At 41.0% G+C, this 22,165-nt stretch overlaps 1 protein-coding gene across 1 annotated transcript; it reads right to left on the reverse strand.

Annotated features, from left to right (window-relative positions):
* Positions 1 to 3,228: 3,228 nt before the first annotated feature.
* LOC308098563 (uncharacterized protein) lies at positions 3,229 to 6,755 on the reverse strand. Its single transcript, XM_080446974.1, has 2 exons — positions 6,501 to 6,755; positions 3,229 to 4,500 (listed from the first exon to the last, which is right to left on the reverse strand). The coding sequence occupies exons 1-2, from the start codon at positions 6,691 to 6,693 to the stop codon at positions 3,461 to 3,463; spliced, it is 1,233 nt and encodes a 410-aa protein (XP_080303100.1). The 5' UTR covers positions 6,694 to 6,755; the 3' UTR covers positions 3,229 to 3,460.
* Positions 6,756 to 22,165: the final 15,410 nt, after the last annotated feature.

The following is a 22,165-nucleotide window of genomic DNA, read 5'->3' on the forward strand; positions in this document are numbered from 1 at the left end:
CAAAGGGAAAAGTCTCATATTAATAGCTCAACAGCAAAGATTTTGACCGTTGCACAAGAGATCGGAGTATGAATTGAATAGGACAATGTAGGAAGTGTATGGTTTGCAGCTTTAAATGTCATGATGTGGCTTTCAGTTTTTTAGGGTTAAGTAGCCTAACATTTGGTCTGAGGAAAAGAACATTAAAACTCCTGCCTCAAGTCAAATGAAACACACCATGAACACATTTCCTCTTGTTCTCAAATTTTAGGATTAAAGGTAGGTAAGTGATCATTTTTGGTTAAAGCATCACTATGTAACTGTTCCTCTTCTACCCCGGACTTGAAACCGGTTTCCTGCACAAGTGCTGGATTTGAATCTTGACCATGAGGTCAAAATTTGTGTCAGATCCTGTGTCTAGGCAAGACATGACCTTTGACATGTGAAATGTCTCAATAGAAGAGTAGGGAGACAATTGTATAAGTCATATTGTATTAACATACTCTACCATACAGATTGGACATTACATTTGATTCATTAAAAGCTTCATTTTGAGTGTTCCAGTTCCAATATCGCCTGCTCATTTATTTGTGTCATCAATTCCAACTTCACTTGTTTAATCTGTATCCTGACTGAGTTCTCTATACTGATTGATTGGATACAATTGGTATCCCAACCTGAAAATGTATTTCCTGTTCAATAAAGAGACTCCCATTACTGAACAAACACTCTATAGCAATGATTACTGAATGATCAGAATATAGAGCTATTTAACTTATTTTAACCAAAGAAAATCACTTACCTTACCTTTTAATGTAATCTCTCAGCACCATTGCCTTAAACATGTAATGTTGTTGTTAGTAGGAATTAACACAGAATCACTCGGGAGGAAGTGGACTAAGAAGTTTCTGTTTTACACAAAAAAGGAGGTGTTGCCTCCTTTTCTTTCACCAAATGGGTTCCCAGATTAGGATTAATGTGACTTTAACATGTAATAACTAATATCTCATTGCTTGAAAAGACTGATGAAGGCCAACTCAGCTTCACATTTGAAGTTGAACTACTTTTAATCCCTATTCTGGGCATGTAATTATACTGTAGGTGACAAAGTAAAACAAAAAAGTTTCCAAAATATGCTCACAACTCCTCACATCATGACACGTGAGCTTGTAAATGGGTGATGTTCGCTATGTTTGAAAACATGTCAAAGTATAAATACTCACTTACATTTCATTTATTGAAATAACAGAACATGAAGAACTCAACCTAAAATGTAGACATATAAACATTGCTTAGAGAGAGTGAAAGGTACCAGTGTGACTGTGGATGCAGTAGTTACAAGTTGTACAAAAAGGCAGCATGGCTTTCTACCAAACAATGTTGCTGTGGCTCTGTAGCCAATGTAAAATTGCAGAATTTGCACAATTTAAAGTAAAGTTATCTTTTAACCCATTAAAACCAGGAAAGTAATTTTTTTTCTTTGCGTTGGCTATTACAAAATAGCAGATATACAAGCTCACAGCACGTCACTTTGTGCCGTAGGCTTGTATATGCAATTTTTTTTAAATTTAAAAAGAATCTTTAAAGTGTTTGAAAATGTTCAATTTTCTAACACAAATCTTCTCTTCTGATGGTCGCTGGCAAAAACATTTTCAGAGGGGGGTGCGCGGCCAAATATATAGGCTATCAATTTGGGGGTCCTTCCTTGGCACGAAAACGTTTGAGAACCACTGATTTAGAAGGCAAATGTTGCAGAATCAGTCTTAATGGGTTTCGTGGGTGGGTCATTAACAGTAACACTTGTGCAGACTCTGGCCATTTTAGTTTATACTGTCAACGTATGGAAATATGAAACTGTGCTGACACACAAGGTAAAATAAATGTTCTTTGAATTCAGCAATTTTTTAATTAAAGGGATTTGCAATGGAACACCACTAGCCACACGCTAGGGTGTTGTTATTTGAGCTTGCGGGACTATTTGTAATAAGGCTGTCGCTTCAAGTCTGTATGACTAAGTACTACCGTTGTCAAATCACAACACAAGGCCATGAAACGTCATATAGAGCAGGGTTTCTCAAAGTGGGTGCCGTGACGCAAGTCCAGGGGTGCCGCAAAAGACTTTTGGTTAAACCACTTAAGACCGGGAACTGAGTTACAAATGTTTGCTTATAGAAATATATATTCAAAGATTTGCACACATTTTCAGGATTTTTCAAAAATAGCAGATCTACAAGCTCATAGCGCGGTACTCGGTACCGCACTATGAGCTTGTATATCTGCTATTTTTAGCCAAAGAAATCTAAAAATAACACAGATGCATTCCCCCGGTCTTAATGGGTTAACCACTTAGACCCTCTATACTTACTAAAACAGACATAAGTTGCACTGTCCTTGGTGTGTTGTTTTTTCAACCTACACCAAATCTCTTTGCCTAAAATAGCTCATCTACAAGTTTTTTCTTTCTTAGTTTTTTGTTTAAATCAAGGGAGAAAAAAAAAATCAGAGAGGAAGGAGGAAACCAAAACAAGAGATCAACGTATGATTCTGTCCATCGTTATGTAGTCTTGTAGTGGTAGAAGTGCCTGAAGTTCGCTGTACTCGACTTTAACAGTTACTTACACATAGTATTTTACAGTGTAGACTGGGGACCCAAAGATAAAAAAAATAGTATCAAATGGGGGTCTAATGCAGATAAACGGAGGGTCCTTGTAATTAAAAAGGTCGCGAATCACTGCTCTACAGTAGGCGTCTCTGTTTTAAAACTGTTTCACCGTACACTGAAATCTGTCTGTTATGTTTGTTCCTCTGGAGGGAAGGCAAGTAAAGGAAAAGGGTATTAATTAATAAATAAATAAATAAATAAATAAATAAACAAACAAACAAACAAACAAATAAATACACTGGAAAGCAGCGGGCCATGCTGTGCCTACATAACTGTAATTCCCAGGGTTTTCCAGAGGGTGGCAAACCCGTTTCCTGTTTCCAGTTCATCGTCCTATAGCTTTCGTTTGATTGGCTCAGCACCACATTTGAACTGGAAACACAGGTGAAGGTGTCACATGCGTTTCCGGTTCAAACCTGCTGCCGAGCCAAGTTATGGGGACATGAACGGGAACAGGAAACTGGTATGCCACCTTCGGGAAACCCAGGACTACTGTCATTAATAGTCTATTGTCTGTGGAGCCCAATGCCTCCTTTACACTTGGTTGTGTGCCGTGTCGTGCACCGGAAAATAGCCGCTCTACAACGCGTGTAGATCATTGGTTCTCATTTCTATGTTGGCTCTACAAGCTCATAGCGAGCTCATCTGCTATTATTCTTTTTATCATAAGTCTTCTCCTCTGGGGGTCCGCGGCCAAATACATATTAATTTTGGGGTCCTTGAAATGAAAAAGTTTGAGAACCACTGGTGTAGATCAGCTCTTTCCAGTACGCGACACCGGCACCTAACCAGGAATAAATCCCCCCTAACGGGAGGCCGCTACGTGGACACTAAGCACATCTCTTTCTTCAGGTGGACCTGCAGGCCGCTGGCGGTGGTGAAGGTCTTGGAGCACTGCAGGCAGCGGTAGGGCTTCTCGCCCGAGTGCGTGCGCACGTGCTTCTTCATGGTGTCGCCGTCGCTGAACGTCCGGTAGCAGTACGGGCAGCTGTACGGCCGCTCGCCCGTGTGGATGCGCAGGTGGCGCCGCAGGTTGCCCCGCTGGCTGAAGCTCTTGGAGCAGAAGGTGCAGCGGTGCGGCCGCTCGCCCGTGTGCGTGCGCAGGTGCCGCCGCAGGTCGGCCGACTGGGCGAAGGACTTGCAGCACCAGTCGCAGGCGTAGGCCTTGCGCTTCTGCTCCGCGTGCAGCCGCAGGCCGCCGGCGTGGGAGAACGACTCGCCGCAGCGCGAGCAGCGGTAGCGGCCGAAGCCGTCGGCGCCGGACGACGCCCCGTCCCGGGTACCGCTGGATGCGTTTTGTGGGTCTAGAGCGAGTGGCGGCGCCACTGTCCGATTTGCTTCTTCGCCGCTTCCGAGCCGGGCCTCATCGCCGCTGTGGCACGCGGTGGGGTCGGAGGTGACGGGGTCCCCGTGACCCGCGGGGTGAGGCGCGATCGGCGCGTAATCCTCCGGTTCCGTTTTGATCCGCGTCTGGAGCGGAGAAGGCAGCTCCTCGCCGTGCGGCGGGGTTTCACTGCGGCTCTTGGCGACAGTGTTCAGGGAACATGAGAGGCTGAGGGAGCAGGCGTTGCTGAAAGCCTCCTGCTGGGCCACGGGCTCGGCTTTCGACAGCGTCTCCTCATAGCTGGGCTTGGCTTCGAATTGTCCCCGTCCCTCCAGGGGGTCCGGGGGGAGCGGTGCCGGAGGAGGGGTCTTGCTCTGGATGGACAGAAGCTGGACAGAGACCACCGTCTCCTCTTTCTGCGGGACGATGGAGATGCCCGGCACCTGGCTCTGCTCTGGTTCCACTAGACATGACCTCAGCTCTGGATCTCCGCTCTCCTCTGGGCTGGTAAACAGGAGAGTGGACCTGGTGGACCCTATGACAATGAGAAGAAAGTTTAATATATATTGTTACTGTCGTGCAGAAACCTCCCATCTCCATATTCAAAGTTTTGATCATCCTACAGCTACACACAAAAGCATCAAAAGTAGCAGATCCCCAAGCTCGAAACGCGACGCGAAATGCGACACGAAACGCCTCGTTTAGATCTGCTACTTTGGCTATTTTTGAAAAGTAACAGTTTTGGACATATGAAGTTTCCACCCGACAGAGACAATATCATAGTTGATATACTGTGCATGTTGTTGCTGTCAGGCAGAAACCTTGTATCTCCATAGTCCATAATTCATCTTTTATTTTATTTTATAAATTAATGCCATACTTTATACTTTGTTGTATGACAGTCTCGCACAAAAGTAGCAAAAAATAGCAAGTCTATAAGCTCAAAAACGTGCAGATCTACAAGTTGTGAGCTTATAGATCTGCTATTTTTTAATTGTTATTAATTTATTAATAGAATGGGGAGGGCAGGTTGAAATTGGTTAAGTGTGTCTGTGGGTTTAATAAATATTGAACCAATGAAAAGCATTGACAAGAGCCAGGTAATTTTTTTCCCATTTCCTGAAAAGTAAAGGTTTTGAACATGCAAGGTCGCTAGTACTTGGAGTCAATATCCGACTCCAAGTCACAATAATGAATTATTGGGTGAGTAAACATACACAAGCAGCGCGGAATCCTTTTATGCCGCGAAGATCAAGCTGCTACCCAGGCGGGCATGGGAGTGATCTATGGCTGTGTATTTGGAATACATGAAATGTTATGTATGTAATATCACAGCCATTCTAGGGCTATAGTGTCATGCCTACAGTGTCAGTGACATGTCCAGGGACGCAAGATGGAAACAAGCGGTTAAAGCCTTAGATTAAGCTTTTAATTTCACGATTCTGTGATAGATGTTTAAGGGATCCTACATGCTGCAACAATCCGAATGAATGGATGAATTTCAAGTTAACCCATTCCAAGGCCGGGAAAGCGATCTGTCATTTTAGATTTAACCACTTTAACCATTATTTTATACTTTGGCTATTCAAAAATAGCAGAAACATAAGCTAATTTTTTTGAAAAATCGTGAAGATTTGTGCAAATCTTTGAATATATGCGTTTTAAAGCGAACATTTGTAACTCATATCTTTGATTCTGGGGGGATTCTACAAATACCTTCTAAATCCTAACAGTTGTTTGAAAAAAACGTACGTTGCTATAATATCAGTGGTTCTCAAACTTTTTCATGTCAAGGACCACCCAAAATGACATGTATTTGGCCGCTGACCCCTATCTCAAAATATTGTGTCCCAGGGACCCCCCCAGAAGCAAAGATTTGAGTAAAAAAAATGTGTGTTTGTGTATAAAAAAATGTGTGTGTGTGTGTGTGTGTGTGTATATATAGAGATATATATATATATCTGCTGTCCGGCAGGAGCCAGCTAACTCCAAACATTTTTCAGGAAATGACTATAAACAAAACAAAAAGTGGAGTTAGGATGTTTTGTTCATCATTGATAAGAACAGCTGAATGGACCTCCAAGCTCACAATGAGGTTGGAGGTCAAAAGGGGGTGGAGCCTGGAGTCAGCCAAACCAGCAAACTCCACCCCCTTTGGTGGAGTTAGCTGGTTTAGCAGGAAGTTTGAGGATCCAATGGAGTGAGCTGATTTTGTCAGAAGCGCTTTTTAATACTTTTCATTTGTTCAATATTTTTTTTACCAACACACAGACGTAAAGGGTGTTCAATAGCACTGATTTATGGGGAACAAAATGCAAAAGCGTCAAAATGGAGTTAACTGGTTTCTGCCGGACAGCAATATATATATTCAAGGATTTGATTCAAGGATTTATCAACAAAATAGCAGATCTACAAGCTCATAGCACGGCACTCATGAGCTTGTAGATCTACTACTTTTGAATAGCCAAATAAATCTAAAAAAAAGGGGTCTAAAAACGGGTTAAAGTCGTCTCTGATCCTTCCATTCATCCTTACGGAGCCAGTCTGTCTCGGCCTCCAGCAGCAGGATGTCCCGCAGCTGTCTCCGCAGGCTCTCGTTCTCCTGCTTGGTGCGGGCCGCCTCCTCGCGGTACTCCGTCACCGCGTCGCCCACCACGGACACGATCTCCCGCGCCACGGCCGCCAGGCGCTCCGTCAGGTAGGCGTTCAACAGCTGCAGCTTGGTCATCTTCTTCGATCACACCATCCACACACACTCACACACACAACACAACACAAACATACACACACACACACACTGCTGGGATCGCTCTTACTGGGGGACGAAGAAGAAATTAAACAACACACGGAAACGGAAGTAGATTTGGACCCAGTGTTGCCAGATTCTGTGAGAGAAACAAGCAAACATGTCTAGGAAAGCCCAGAAGAAGCAACTGGGCCACATGAGCACTTTGAACGTGTAGGGCAGCTGTCACGATTACATACTTAACAATTAATTGTCACTCAAATAATTGTGATTAACGATTTAATTGTGTGTTTGGCATTGAACATTGGAACATATGAATACAAAATTCATTTCTGTTTGCCTTTTAGGCTTTGTAAAATAAAATGCACAGGGCAGATATGACTAATAACTTAAATATACAAAGAAATTATTGACATATTTAAAAATATATATATAAACGGCTATTTGAAAATAGCCGATCTACAGGCTCACAACGCATTGTGTGCTGCTTGTAGATCTGCTATTAAAAAATATATATATTAAAGACAATTAGATTATTTTTTTTTAATATTTTTGAAACAACACAAATCTGGTATGGGGGTCCCTTAGCCTGGTAAACCCCTCCCTCTGGATATATCTCATTTGCATTTGATATCAGGAGTGATATCAAATGGAAATGAGATATCCGGAGGGAGGGGTTTACCAGGCTAGGGGTCCTGGCATGAAATATTTTCAGATTGGGGACCGCAGACAAATGCATATTAATTTGGGGGTCCTTGACTTGGAAATGTTAGGGAAACACTGGTTTAAACTACACTTTAGAAACAAGCCCAAAGCCCCAAAAAACGCAACCCACGTCCCACAACTACCAATATTTACAAGCAACCTTACATAATAAATAAGCCCAAAGTCGCTTTATAATAAGCAGACTTGGCAACACTGCCTCCGCTCCCTTTCCAAGAGGACGAAGAAGAAAATAAACAACACAAGGAATCGGAAGTAGTTTGGACGTCATTGTGATGAACTTGATTTGGTGACTCCATGTGCTGGTGCGCCCGGGAGGTATGGTGGCCAACTCTGGTACTATAGTTTTGTTGTTGTTGTTGTTGTTGTTGATGACTGTTGTTGTTGTTGTTGTTGTTGAAGAAGTGGTGGAAGAAGTACTCACTTGTTTTATTAAGTAAAATGATCAATATTGTAATATAAATTGAAACATTTACTTGAGTAAAAGTACAAAAGAATTGGCATCAAAATGTACTTAAAGGGCAAGACCACTTTGGTAGAGGTTTGGGTTGTGTATTTACCTTGCCATGGTGTAACTCCAAAGGTGGACAACAAATCAAAAATAATTGCTCCATTGATTAGAAATTGATAATTCAAAATATGCTCCTCATTGACTTACATTGTACTGTGAAACAGCTCTCAAAGTCACTCTTTTAGCACATAAACTAACACAAACATAGCTAATTCAGAGAATATAGAACATCACCAAACCCAGTAATGTTTGTTTTTTTAATACAAATGTCAACATCCTGTTGATTTTACTATTTGAAGATCCGGATCCGGATCCGCGGATCCAGTCCGGGTTTTCTTCTAAATAAAAATAGCAAAATCAACAGGAAGCTAACATTTTTATAAAAAACAAAAACAGTACTGGGTTTGGTGAGGTTCTATATTGTCTGAATCAACTTTGTTTGTCAACTTTACGTGCTAAAAGAGTGACTTTGAGAGCTGTTTCAGCGTACAATGTAAGTCAATGAGGAGCATATTTTGAATTATCAATTTCTAATCAATGGAGCAATTATTTTTGGTTTCTTGTCCACCTTTGGAGTTACATAATGGCAAGGTAACTAAACAACCCAAACCTCTAACAAAGTGGTCTTGCCCTTTAAGGTACCACAAGTAGAAAGTACCCATTATGCAGAATGTCCCATTTCACAAGTTTTCAAATGTATAAAATGTATTAAAACTATTTAGAAAATAGCAGATCTACAAGCAATGCGCATTGTGGCTATTTTCATAATATTCTAATACATTTTATACATTTGAAAACGTGTGAAATGGGACATTCTGCATAATGAATACTTTCTACTTGTGGTACTTTGAGTACATTTTGATTCCAATACTTTTGTACTTTTACTCAAATACATTTTGAATTCTGGACTTTTCCTTGTAACAGAGTGTTTCTACATTGCAGTATTGATATTTTTACTTACGTAACAAATGTGAGTAGCGTGTTGAACAGACCACCATACCTGCCAATTAGACCGTGAAAAACATGGAGATTGTCTGTCTGGGCCTGGGGACTGACTCAGTATTCACGTAGTATTCACTTAAGTCAGTGAATACTAAGTCATTGAATACTATGTTAGTATTAACATTATGGCTCTGGTTGCATATCAGTGGGGAGTGTAACAATCATTGGTATGCTCACTTTTACCATAGAGTCTGGGTTGAGTTATTATCTTCAGGAGAACTTAGAAACTCAGAGGCACAGCAGGAGAAAGGGTAACAATTCTGGAGTCTCCTGCTACATCCAGGAGTGTTGGCAAGCATGCAGACCACTGCTTGGGGTGAAGAAGAAAAGAAAAGAAAAAAATACCTGCTTCAAGCTTTGAGGCATATTATCCATGTGATTAACCGCCCTCACCACAGGGTGGCGGTAGTCTCACACGTTGTTCCTTTAATCAAAACTATAAAGGGATGCCAGGGTGACAGCCAGGCAACATCCATTATCAAAGTCCAATTTGATAAGGAGCTCTGCCTTTTACACAAATGAACAATAAGTCAACAACAACATAAATTCATCTGTCAGAGCCATCAGGTTTAATAATCTAGTCCATAAATTTACAGCTGTTTCTATTTTTCATGGTTATAAATTTTCTGCACAATCTTTTAAAAACCAACAAGACAAAGAAGAAGAGGTTGCTCTAATCTCTCTCTGTGTGTCTGTGTGTCTGTGTCTGTGTGTGTGTGTGTGTGTGTGTGTGTGTGTGTGTGTGTGTGTGTGTGTGTGTGTGTGTGTGTGTGTGTGTGTGTGTGTGTGTGTGTGTGTGTGTGTGCGCGCACGCGTGATAGTACAATGTTCCTTACCTTATATAGCCTAAACCAGGGGTCTTCAACTGGGGGACCGGGATTCCTAGGGGGTCCCAGAGTTACTACAGGGGGGTCATCTAATGTTTGTATTATGATTTGTTTTGTTTCCAAGAATTAAAATACAAATGCTCATGAATCCAACATAATAGTAAACAACTTAGCAAACAAACAAAAACATTTCATTTACACAACACTGATGCTAACAGTGAGTGGACAGTGGCTCAGGTGGTAGAGCGGCCATCTTGGAATAGGAAGGTTCCCGGTTCAATCCCTGGTTCTTCCTGGCTGTTTGCACGAGGTGTCCTTGAGCAAGACACTGAACCCATAACCATATATATATATATATATATATATATATATGTATATATATATATACTTACAGTACACTCCATTTACGTCAACACCTTAACTAATAGTGACATATTAATGCAGAGCCTTAGGAGCTGAGTCATGCATTTGTTAATGTATTATTTAGTCATGTACCCGATGAAGTATTACACAGTACAATCCACCGTGTTCATTTAAACATTGTTCCTCCTAGACTAAAGAGTACAAATGTAACACATTTGTATGTAACATTTGTACAGCGGGGGGAGTTCTTAACCATGTTAGCCCAATTTCCAAAATAGTGAAAATAGCAGATCTGCAAGCTCACAATGTGTCGCGCCGCGAAGCATTGTGAGCTTGCGGATAGGCTATGTTCACTATTTCTCATACGACAAAGTGTAGTGGTGGTTAAGAAATGTTTTTGTGTGTTTTTTGTTCGTTTACAATTCACACCCTGCCAGTCTCCTTCCCACTTATTTACAGTGGTGTAAAATAACTAAGTACATTCACTCAAGTACTGTACTTAACTTAAGTGCAATTTTGAGGTACTTTTACTTTACTGGAGTTATTCCAGTTGTCTATACTTTTACTTATACTCCCCTAAATCTCAGAGGCAAATATTGTACGTTTACTCCACTCCAATTATTTGAAAACTTTAGTTACTAGTTACTTTGCAGATAAATATATCACATTATAAAACATACATTAACAACTTTAGCCCTATTTTATACATAGGCTATTTGAAAATAGCCGATCTACAAGCTCACAACGCGTCGCGATGTGACGCGTTGTGAGCTTGTAGATCGGCTATTTTCAAACATATTTGGTACTTTAAGTACATTTTGATACCAATACTTTTGTACTTTTACTCAAGTACATTTTTAATTCCGGCCGTTTACTTGTAACAGAGTGTTTCTACATTGCAGTATTGATACTTTTATAAACATTAGTACACCACTGCTTATTTATAATGGAATCTGGTCTGTTATGTGAGCTCCTAATGTGCATCAGGACACGTGGAGTGTGTCAGTGACTGCGGTCATGCAGCACATAAGGATTGCATGGCAGCGGTGGCTTCCACTGATTCAATTTATCGATCAGATAATTCAGTCAGAGAGGCTAATGAAATCCCTCAACGTTGACTGTAATTCTCTCCCAAGTGTCTCCTCCAATGTTCTCTCTTTATCTTGTATGGATCTCTGTCTGTCTGTCTGTCTGTCTGTCTGTCTGTCTGTCTGTCTGTCTGTCTGTCTGTCTGTCTGTCTGTCTGTCTGTCTGTCTGTCTGTCTGTCTGTCTGTCTGTCTGTCCGTCCGTCCGTCCGTCCGTCCGTCCGTCCGTCCCCGTCTGTCTGTCTGTCTGTCCGTCCGTCCGTCTGTCTGTCTGTCTGTCTGTCTGTCTGTCTGTCTGTCTGTCTGTCTGTCTGTCTGTCTGTCTGTCTGTCCGTCCGTCCGTCCGTCCGTCCAAACAAGTCCATTCACATGTGGGATTGTGATGCTGGTTGGTGTTTACCCACTTTCAACTTCAATCCCTATTTTGGGCATGACATTATAGGTGAAAATTTTCATAAATATTAAATAATTGTCAAAAAAAAAAATTAAATAGGGCTTAAAGGTAGGGTAAGTGATATTTTTTGGTTAAAACAAAAAGTATTTTGTTAAAAGGTTAAAACACTATATTCTGATAGTAATCATTGCTGTAGAGTGTTTGTTCAGTAAAAGGAGTCTCCCTGTCTCTCCAGCTCTTTAATAAACAGAAAATACATTTTCCGGTAGGTGTCAAAATCTCAGCCAATCAGGAGAAAGTACCCATTTTTAAGCTTAATTTGTATAGTGTTCCAGTTCCAATTTTGTCTGCTCATTTCTTAGTGTCATCACTTCCAATTTCACTTGTTTAATCTGTATCCTGATTGAGTTCTCTGCCCTGGTTGGATAAAATTGGAAATGAAACTGAAACTGAAACGAAAATGCATTTTCTGTTTAATAAAGAGGTGGAAAGACGAGGAGACTCCTGTTACTGAACAAACACTCTATAGCAATGAGTACTATCAGAATATAGAGCTATTTAACACTTATTTTAACCAATGCAAATCACTTACCCTACCTTTAAGTGGTTATGTCCTCTGTAAAAACATAGGGTCTGATGGTGTCCTAAATATTACCAGCTATCAAGAAATAAATATTGATTTTAAAGTCATACTGTGTAACCTTTTGTTGTTGTTGTTGTCTCCGCCAGGCCGAAGGCATGGCCGAGACTATGATTTGCACCCTGTCCGTCCGTCCGTCCGTCCATCCATCCGTCCGTCCGTCCATCTGTCCGTCCGTCCGTCCATGATCAGCTAATCTCCGACACCGTAAGGCTTGCTTGCAGTGAAACTGTGCACACACACTCCCTGGATGCCAGAGCAGAACCAGCTGATCAGCTTCATGGTGGCGCTATAACAGGCCGATTCGTGTTTTTACCTATAACTAGCTACCTAAATCTGTGTATAACTCCCTAGAGGCCAAGGAAAAACCTTTGCCCTGCATTTTTCACATCTGCCTTTATAGCGCCATCAGGAGGCCGACTTATGTAAAACACATGTTTTGATATAACTCCTTCAGATTTTGTAAAAATTTCACTCAAATCGGTACACAGGATCTCTAATAGTCATGTGATCAAGACTGATCTGTTTGATTTTTCATATTCCATCCTGATTGGCTAATATTGACATCTAAAGTTTGCTGGAGTGGCCCGTTTTGAACAAAATGCCGCAAATCATGAACACAGCATCCGATTGCGGTGAAACTTTGCTGTTGAGGAACAAATGCCACCCTTTTAACATTGCCCTATTATAGTGCCACTAGGAGGCCTATTTTTGCTAAACAAATTTATTTATATTACTCCAACAAATGTTGTCCAAAAATCATGCAAATCGGTACACATTATCTCTATAGTCAAGTAATCAAGACCGATCTGTCCGATTTTTCATATTCCATCCTGATTGGCGAATTCCGAACATTGCTGGCCCACAATAACCTACCTGACCTGGCGGAGACCTGTGCTCCAAGGAGCACTTTTTCTAGTTCTTGTTGTTTTAGTTTTTACAACTTCTCACTATTCTTACTATTTTGAATGACGCAGGCACTGGAAATGTATTTATTTATCTATTTTTAAGTAAAAAACTTTGTTGATGCAGTCCAAAATAACCTTGATGCTATAGGATCCTGACCTGCAGCATTCATTTTGGAGACAAAAGGTTTCACCAAAAAGACTACAATCTTTTTCCCATATTTATTTAATCCCTGCTCTTATGACTGTAACCTCCCCACTATCTAAATCCTAATGTATTCTCTGTAGTGCGATGGTGTCACTTAGGCTACTGACAAGATCTGATTTTCATAATAAATCACAGTTAGAGGAGAACCTGATGCTTGCCTGCTAGTAATGTTCCTTCTACGCAATCTCCCCAGGACGTAATTGGGAATCTATCCACTCTAATTATTCAAATTATCCTGAAATGAGCCTGCTCCTTTTACAAGGAGTTTCTCTGTAAGGGAATGCACATAGAGAAAGCTATAAGTAGAATACCAAGGCTTCTGGACAGAACAACAACTAAACACTTGACCCAAGAAAGTACTGGGGCACAGTACTTTTAAAATTCAGGGAAATTGACCTTGTACAAGAATACCAAGTCAAGGCGGGTTTATTTGAGGGCAATTCAATGTGCTTTACATACCGTGGTAGTTAACCCATTTTTTTTACGATTTTTCAAAAACAGCAGATCTACAAGCTCATAGTTGTGATGTTGTGTGTGCTTATATCTGCTATTTTTGAATAGCCAAAGAAATCTAAAATGACACAGATGCGTTCCCGGTCTTAATGGGTTAAAAGCATACAAATACAGAAACAAAGAAGAATAATATACGGTTTTAAAAATAACCGGGTAAATCATCTTTCATTTCAGGATGAATGTAACTTTTACGTTTAAGAACTCATTGATTAGCCACTTACTGTAAGTCCTATTATATTTTGTACAATGAATAGCAAAAATAGCTATTGTACAAGCTTAATGCATCACAATGTGACATCTTGAGAGCTTGTAGATCACATGCTATTTTTGAAAATACTTTGAAAAACAACATTTGAAAACACCAGGGTTACAGTGATAAAATAAAAATAAAAACCTGATAGATGAGAACTCAGCTTAAAATGTACAGGTGTAATAGGTGTAATGAGCAATGGTTCTCAAAGTTGGGTCCAGGTATCCGCAGGGGTCCTTGAAGTGGTTCCTGGGGGTCCCCAGCAAAATCAGTTAATGTAGCATTAAAATCAGTTCGACCACTTTAACCCTGTATACATTGGCTGTTTGAATAATAGCTGAAATAGCTGATCTACAAGCTCTGCTTTGTGAGCTTGTATATCTGCTATTTTCAAAAGATCTAGGAACAATTGGAATATTTTTCATACTGTATGGGGGTCCCTGGCATAAAATATTTTCAGATGGGGTCCAAATACATTTTAATTTGGGGGGTCCTTGAACTGAAAAACGTGTGAACCGCTGACTTATAGAGGGTGAAAGGTACCAGTGTGACTTACAGTTGTACAAAAAAGCAGCATGGCTTTCTACCAAACAATGTTTCAGTGGCTCTATAGCCACAGTGTCGCGTAACGTTAAAATGTTCCACAAATGATGCACAATTACGCCCCAGTTGGTCAAGTTCTCTTCAAATGGGTCTTCTCCTCCAGTCCTCCAGTGACACAGCAGAGAAATGAATATCTCTGACTCTGGGCATGTCATGGAAATATGAAACTGCTGACTCGAGGTAATATGAAAGTTCTTTGAAGTCAGCACATTTTTGTATTAAAGGGATAGTTTGACGTTCAGCACAATTGTTGTCTGCTCAGGCTAGCACACCTGTTAGTATAGTGCTTTCAGAATTCCTCGATGGAAAACAACAACGCTAGGCTGTGTGTCCACAATGGCTCAGTACACTATCATCATCACAATACAACATAAGGGCCATGAAACTTCATATCGTTGCTGTGGGGTGGATACCTTCCTGTGTCCAAAACTGTTACTTTTCAGGAAATGGAAAAAAGAACCTGTGTTCCAATAGATCCACTGTATGATTGATCTTGTTAATACTTAACATTGGTTAATAAAATGCATCGCAATGTGAAGTGTTAATAGCTCTATATTCAGATAGTACTCATTGCTATAGAGTGTTTGTTCAGTATAAGGAGTCTCCCATGTCTCTCCAGCTCTTTATTAAACAGAAAATGCATTTTCAGTGCTCTCTCCTGATTGGCTTAAATTGTGTCACCTACTTGAAAATTCATTATATTCTGTTTACTAAAGAGCTGGAGAGACCCCTGTGACCGAACAAACCCTCTGTAGCAATGATTACTATCAGAATATAGTTCTTTAAGCTTTTTAACAAAAACAAAACAAAACCAAAAAATATATCACTTACCTTACCTTTAACTACCTGCAGTAAATCTGTTGCTAAGGAGCTGAACACTTTTAGGAAGCTAGTGGGCATAGCAAGACAGCAGGTGTTTAGTTTAATACTGTTTTTTCTTTTTCCTTTTTGTTTTTACAGTATCTGATTGGATGTCAGGAATAATAGACATGATAAGTAGAAGGCAACGCGCAAAACCATTTGCTGGGAATCAAATCCCCCAAAGAACCAATTTCTAAAGAAAGAAGTGACACACATCTGTGTAGACTTATTGAAAAGGGCCTATGTTTCTCAGGACATCTCAGTCATGAAGAAACAGCCCATAAATGACATGATGGTTTGATTGATTACTTTATTAGACAGAAATGCACTCAGAACGGGTACAGTCATACACTTGAGCTGAAAGGATAACCCCAAAAAGTTCTGTGGACTTGTTTCCATTGAGGTCCTATGTACACAGCTGTGTTAAACACGCACACTTTCATGCACACATGCACACCATTTAACCCATTCAAGATTCCCTCAACCAAAACACACAATAGTATTCAGTTATATAGATTTAACAATCCTCTAGATATTACAGATAACAGGAATAATAGACTTGTCGAAGCAAAACAAATAGAATGTATCAGATACGGTAAATTGTAACTGTGTTTGAAATATTGAGAGCCTTTGTGATAATCAAGGTGTGCCCCTGGCCAGTGGTGGGAAAAGTACTCAAATGTTTTACTTAAGTAAAAGTATCAATACTGCAATATGGAAATACTCTGTTACAAGTAAAATTCAAAATGTACTTGAGTAAAAGAACAAAAGTATTGGCATCAAAATGTACTTAAAGTACCAAAAGTAGAAGTACTCATTATGCAGAATGTCTCATTTCAAGTTTTGAAATGTATAAAAATATTTTTAAAATAGCAGATCTACAAGCTCGAGCTTGTAGATCGGCTATTTTCAAATGGCCGAAATGTATACAGGGCTGAAGTGGCTAATGGATGTTTTGTAATGATAATCAAAATCTACTCTAATCTAAATCTAATCAAAGTAACCAGTAACTAAAGTTTTCAAATAAATGTAGTGGATTAAAAGTACAGTAAGTCAAATTATTGGAAATTGGAAATACTCAAGTAAAGTGTAAATACCTAAAAAAAAAAAAAATTACTTAATTACTTTCCACCACTGCCCCTGACTGTGGGTGCCTCTGAGAATGGCATCTTCTTCTCATCTTGCCCAAGATGGCAAAAAGGTCTTCAATACGTGAAAGTAATGCACAGCAGTTCAGCTATTTCATCAAAGAAGCTTGGCAGAGTATCCTAGGTGGCCTGCAGTAAAAAGAGAATAATATAACTTGCATATTATTAATATAACTTTTGAACATTTTAAAAGTAACAGAAAGGTACAGTACTATATTGTACATGTTATTATCTGTGAAAAAAAATCTAAACATTTAGGAATGTTTTGTGCTTAACTTGGATAAGACAGCTATACTCCAGCTCCTTTCCCATCAGCTCTGAAAACATCCATAGAGTTGAAATTACAAGGCGCTGCCTCAATAAGCTGAATATGCTCAATATGCTGCAATGCTGTATTTTGTCGCCACTGCCCAGGCAGCCCTCAAATGATTTGTTTTGTCCCACCATGGGTTTTATTTAAGAACGAACACAAGTTTGTGAGTCGAAATTACATCTTTAATTCTGACATTTATCAAAGTTAGTTATTTTTTTTGTTGTTTTTTGCAGAAATAAAGTATATTAGGAGAGTTACATTATGTGCTTTGAACCAACAAGAAATTGAACGCCACCAACGGCATGCAATGTTTGAAGTAGCTATACTATAACTGTTTGTGACAGGGTAGAACTAGTTAGAGTTTTCTGTCTGAAAATTCTAAGTGATAGACTGTTCACACACAAGGGATACAATTTACTTCTCAGTTACTAATCGTCCTTCTCACACACACACACACACACACACACACACACACACACACACACACACACACACACACACACACACACACACACACACACACACACACACACACACACACACAAATCGAACATATGAGATGTAATAAAGGTCACCGTGGAAGTCTCAGTGTCAGAGACGTGGACACTTGATGTTTAGAGTTCGAAAAAAGAGACCTTTATAATCTGGAAATTCAGTTTCAGCTTCACACAGCTGATGGCTGCTCAGATGCTCATGATGAGCACTCGGGGCGGGGGGCTGTTAGGGGTTAAGCGCCTTGCTCAGGGACACTTTGACACATGTCATGCGGTCGTGCTGTCGTGATTTGCATAATTATGCATTTGCACGTTAGCATGTGATTTGCATGTGATTTGCATGTTCTTTGGACGTTGTGTGTGATTGGCATGTTGCATGGTGTGATGTGTGTGTTTGCCTGTTATCCCCCGTGTTTGCATGGGTTTTCCTCCCATACCAAAAAGACATGCACAGCACACTCCTGTCATTGCCCTTGACCAAGGTGCTGAGTGAGATTACAACTGGAGTTGGTCCCCGGGTGCTGCAATGCAATGTGGCCGCTCACTGCTGCTAAGCAGTTAGGATGAGTCAAATGCAGAGGACAAATTTCCCCAAGGGGATAATGAAGTATAACTTAACTTAAAGTCACTGTGCTGAATCTGGGAAAACCTACTGTAGTAGGGGGGAAAGTCAGGGTTCCATTTTCCATTTTCTGAGAGGGGGTGTAGGGGGAAATCCATGCCTCTGCGTTTGATATCTCCCCATTTGGTCATTCTTTATTTTGGGCCGGTGTGGATATGTTTTTTTCTTCTTTCCCTGCTTCTGGTCAGGCTGAATTAAATACATGCATTTCCCTCTGAGAAATGTAGACGGTCTGAAATGTTTAAGACTGTCTGATATGTTTGAGCTGGTGATAACATCACAGTTTAACAATTTAATACAAAAATGATACGCTCAATAAACACATTAACCCCGGTGTCCCTATTTTTGGGCAAATACAAAGAGTCCAAATGTTTCAAAAGCTGGCTACGAAAATGCCCGCCCCCCTCTTTTTTTATCGAACCCCGGAGAAAGCAATGCTTTTGACTTAACCACTGCTATCCACTATCCTTGAGTCATAATGCACTTATTCCTCAAGTGCCCCAAGTGGAGCTGTTCAGTTTTACCGACAGTTCTCCGGCATGAATGTGCCAAACAAAAAAATATGGATGACAAAAGATGCACGACAAAAACAGGACAAAAGTTCTCATCAGCATATAGAAGGAACTTGTGCTGCACCTGTGCCTTTTTCTACACGGAAGGAAGGAAAAGAGGCTCTTCCTTCGCCTCCGGCCGTACAGTTTGCAGAGGAGCCATGCATCATTTTCCCACGAAATGGTACCTCCCCTCGAGGTCTCGCTCTGCGTCGACCCCCCCCCCCCCTACTTCATTCCCACCCCCTACCTCAGCTCTCTCTCTGACTTTACTCTCGGTGCTGCAGTATACATTGCGCTCTTTTCTCTTCTCTCTCTCTCTCTCTCTCTCTCTCTCTCTCTCTCTCTCTCTCTCTCTCTCTCTCTCTCTCTCTCTCTCTCTCTCTCTCTCCCTCCCTCCCTCTGCAGATCAGATCTTGTACAGTATACCCGCGGCAGATGCCTGCATCGTGGAATGATTCCCATCCATTCATTCGCACATGCAGGTGGCCCCCTCTTCGACCTGCATGCTGGCCCCTGCCTCTCTGCACAACCCATGCGCACAAAGCCATGTGCAGTGCTGCAGACCTGAGCGCCTAAGCATATTATTTGATATGGGTTTGGAGTTGCTGAGTGAAGACACTTGATTGTACAGAACTTCCACGACTTAACCCGTATTTCTTTGTGGTACGACAAAGTCAAAATAACCAGTATGCAAATACAATGTCAAGCTTACAACGTGTCGCATTGCGATTTGTCGTGAGCTTCTAGATTTGCTTATTCTTTTGCTATTTTTGAAAATGGTGACATTTTGTAATTTACAGGGCCTAAATAGGGACGCATAGTTGAAAGGGGTGAAGCAGCCAAAGTAGTGGATTCATCACGAGAGAGCAAAATGGCCAACTGTGTGTATATGTTTTAAGACACACCTTTCTTTTTTTTCTTGAATGAATTCAAAGGATTTAATAGTTTCCTGGTTTAATAGAGGATATAGTAAGCAGTCTTCACAACTGTGTGTGCGTAGGGGGAGGTTCCATTGTTTTTGTTTTATAGCCTTGCACAGCCCCCCCTCCCCCCTCTCTCTCTCTCTCTCTCTCTCTCTCTCTCTCTCTACCACAACATGCAACTGCATTATGTCAAGGTGCCTTCCCCTGCTTCCCTCCATCTCCGTACATCTCTCTCAGCCCCCTCCCTCTCTCTCTCTCTCTCTCTATCTCTATCTCTCTCTCTCTCTCTCTCTCTCTCTCTCTCTCTGAGGACGCTGTTCCGTCTGTGTACACATTGAAAAAAAGAAATCGCTCAAGCTTTTTTTAAAGCTCTATCCTCTCTTCTCTTCTCTTCTCTTCTCTTCTCTTCTCTTCTCTTCTCTTCTCTTCTCTTCTCTTCTCTTCTCTTCTCTTCTCAATCACTGTGTCGGTGCTGCTCTCTCACTCTCTCTCTCTCTCTCCTCATCCTTTGTCTCACTGCGGCTGCACTGAGCCCGATTCCTACTTCGCCCGCAAGACGGTGTCGCGCGTCGGAAACAGCAGACCTACAAGCTCACCGTGGGTCTGCTTGCGGAACGTTGAGCTTGTAGATCTGCTGTTCTCGACGCGCCACACCATCGCCGTGCGACAGACCATAAATTAGGCGTTACAGGAACAGCACCATTCATCTCCCTTTCTCTTTCCCTCTCTTCAGTGATTGGTACCGCCCCCCCCACACACACACACTCACACTCACACACTCACACACACACTCACACACTCGCGCACGCGCGCATGCACACACGCATGCACGCACGCACACACGCTCACACTCACACTCACACTCACACTCACACTCACACTCACACACACACACACACACACACACATCAAATGCACAAATTCCCCCTTTTCTGACCTAAATTCACCAACGTCATACTGTACTTTGGCTTCCCCTTCTCCCACACACGGATCACCTATGTAGCTCCATCTTTTGATTTCTCTCTCTCTCTCTCTCTCTCTCTCTCTCTCTCTCTCTCTCTCTCTCTCTCGCTCTCAACCTCTCTCGCCCAAGCCACGGTGGCTGGGGCTCTTAATAATTTAGTAGAATTTAAAATGTAAATTGAAAGAGATTCTTTATTAAGAGCGAAGAGGCAGACGGAGGTCTCTTCCCACCCGGGCATCTCTCTCTCCCTCCTTGACGACCGTTGCCCTGACAACGCCATCCTCCTAGAAACAGTGTGTGGGAAGATAAAAAAAAAAAAACCTAACCTGTTTTCTCTCACTCATTGCTTATGTATCCCTCTCCCATGTGTCCACTTTGTCTGTCTGTCTGTCTGTCTGTCTGTCTGTCTGTCTGTCTGTCTGTCTGTCTGTCTGTCTGTCAGAGAGATTCAGTGTGTCTGTAGTAGAAAAGTAAAATGGCAACGTAATATGACACTGTTATGTGTAAAAAAAGAAATACAAAAAACTTGTGATGTAATGCAGAATTATACTTTTTTTATGATTAAACATATTTCATATAGACAGAACAGTACTGGATACTATATGAAGGCATGTGCTCAAATTTGACGCTTTGTCAATATCAGACGATTACTGCCCACTCACATCATTTGTACCATCATCAATCCATCCGTGCATTGATGCAGCGTCCGTTCTGCCCTCAACTCTTCCAGAGTCACTCGACACCTCATGGAATCCAACTCTGGACCTCTTCAATGTCAGGAACTACAGTACAGGCCAGTATCACTCACTTGCTTCCTTATCCAAAGCACACAAAGGGCATCTCTAACAAACACTCTTCATCTCTTACAGAATAACAGTGGTGTAAAGTAGGCTAACTAGTACATTTACTCAAGTACTGTACTAAAGTACAATTTTGAGGTATGTTTTACTTTACTGGAGTATTTCCAATTTTCTGTACTTTTATTTCAACTCCACTACATCTCAGAGGCAAATATTATACTTTTACTCCACTACAATAATTTGAAAGCTTTAGTTACTAGTTACTTTGTAGATTTTGATTATTATTACAACACATACAGTAACCACTTCAGCCCTATACATTTCTGCCTTTTGAAAATAGCATATCTACAAGCTCACAATGCGTCGCGATGCGACGCATTGTGAGCTTGTAGATATGCTATTTTCAAAAGATTTTCATACATTTTATACATTTGGAAACTTGTGAAGTGGGACATTCTGCACAATGAGTACTTTCTACTTTTGGTACTTTAAGTACATTTTGATGCCAATACTTTTGTACTTGACTTTTTTGAGTACCTTTTCCACCACTGCAGAATAACCTCATGATCCCTAAATCCAGTGGTTCTCAAACTTTATAATTTCAACGACCCCTAGTTTGGTATGGATTAGGCCACAGACCCCCATAATTCAGAGAGTGTAAAAATGGAACGGCTATTGTGCTGATTGCACTGTCACTTTTTCTTTCGCATTGCACTGATTGAAATAGACACTTCATTTGATTGACATTGC

This window comes from Gymnoscopelus braueri (genome assembly GCF_963280865.1).
Source record: "Gymnoscopelus braueri genome assembly, chromosome: 13".
Classification (NCBI taxonomy): Eukaryota; Metazoa; Chordata; class Actinopteri; order Myctophiformes; family Myctophidae; genus Gymnoscopelus; species Gymnoscopelus braueri.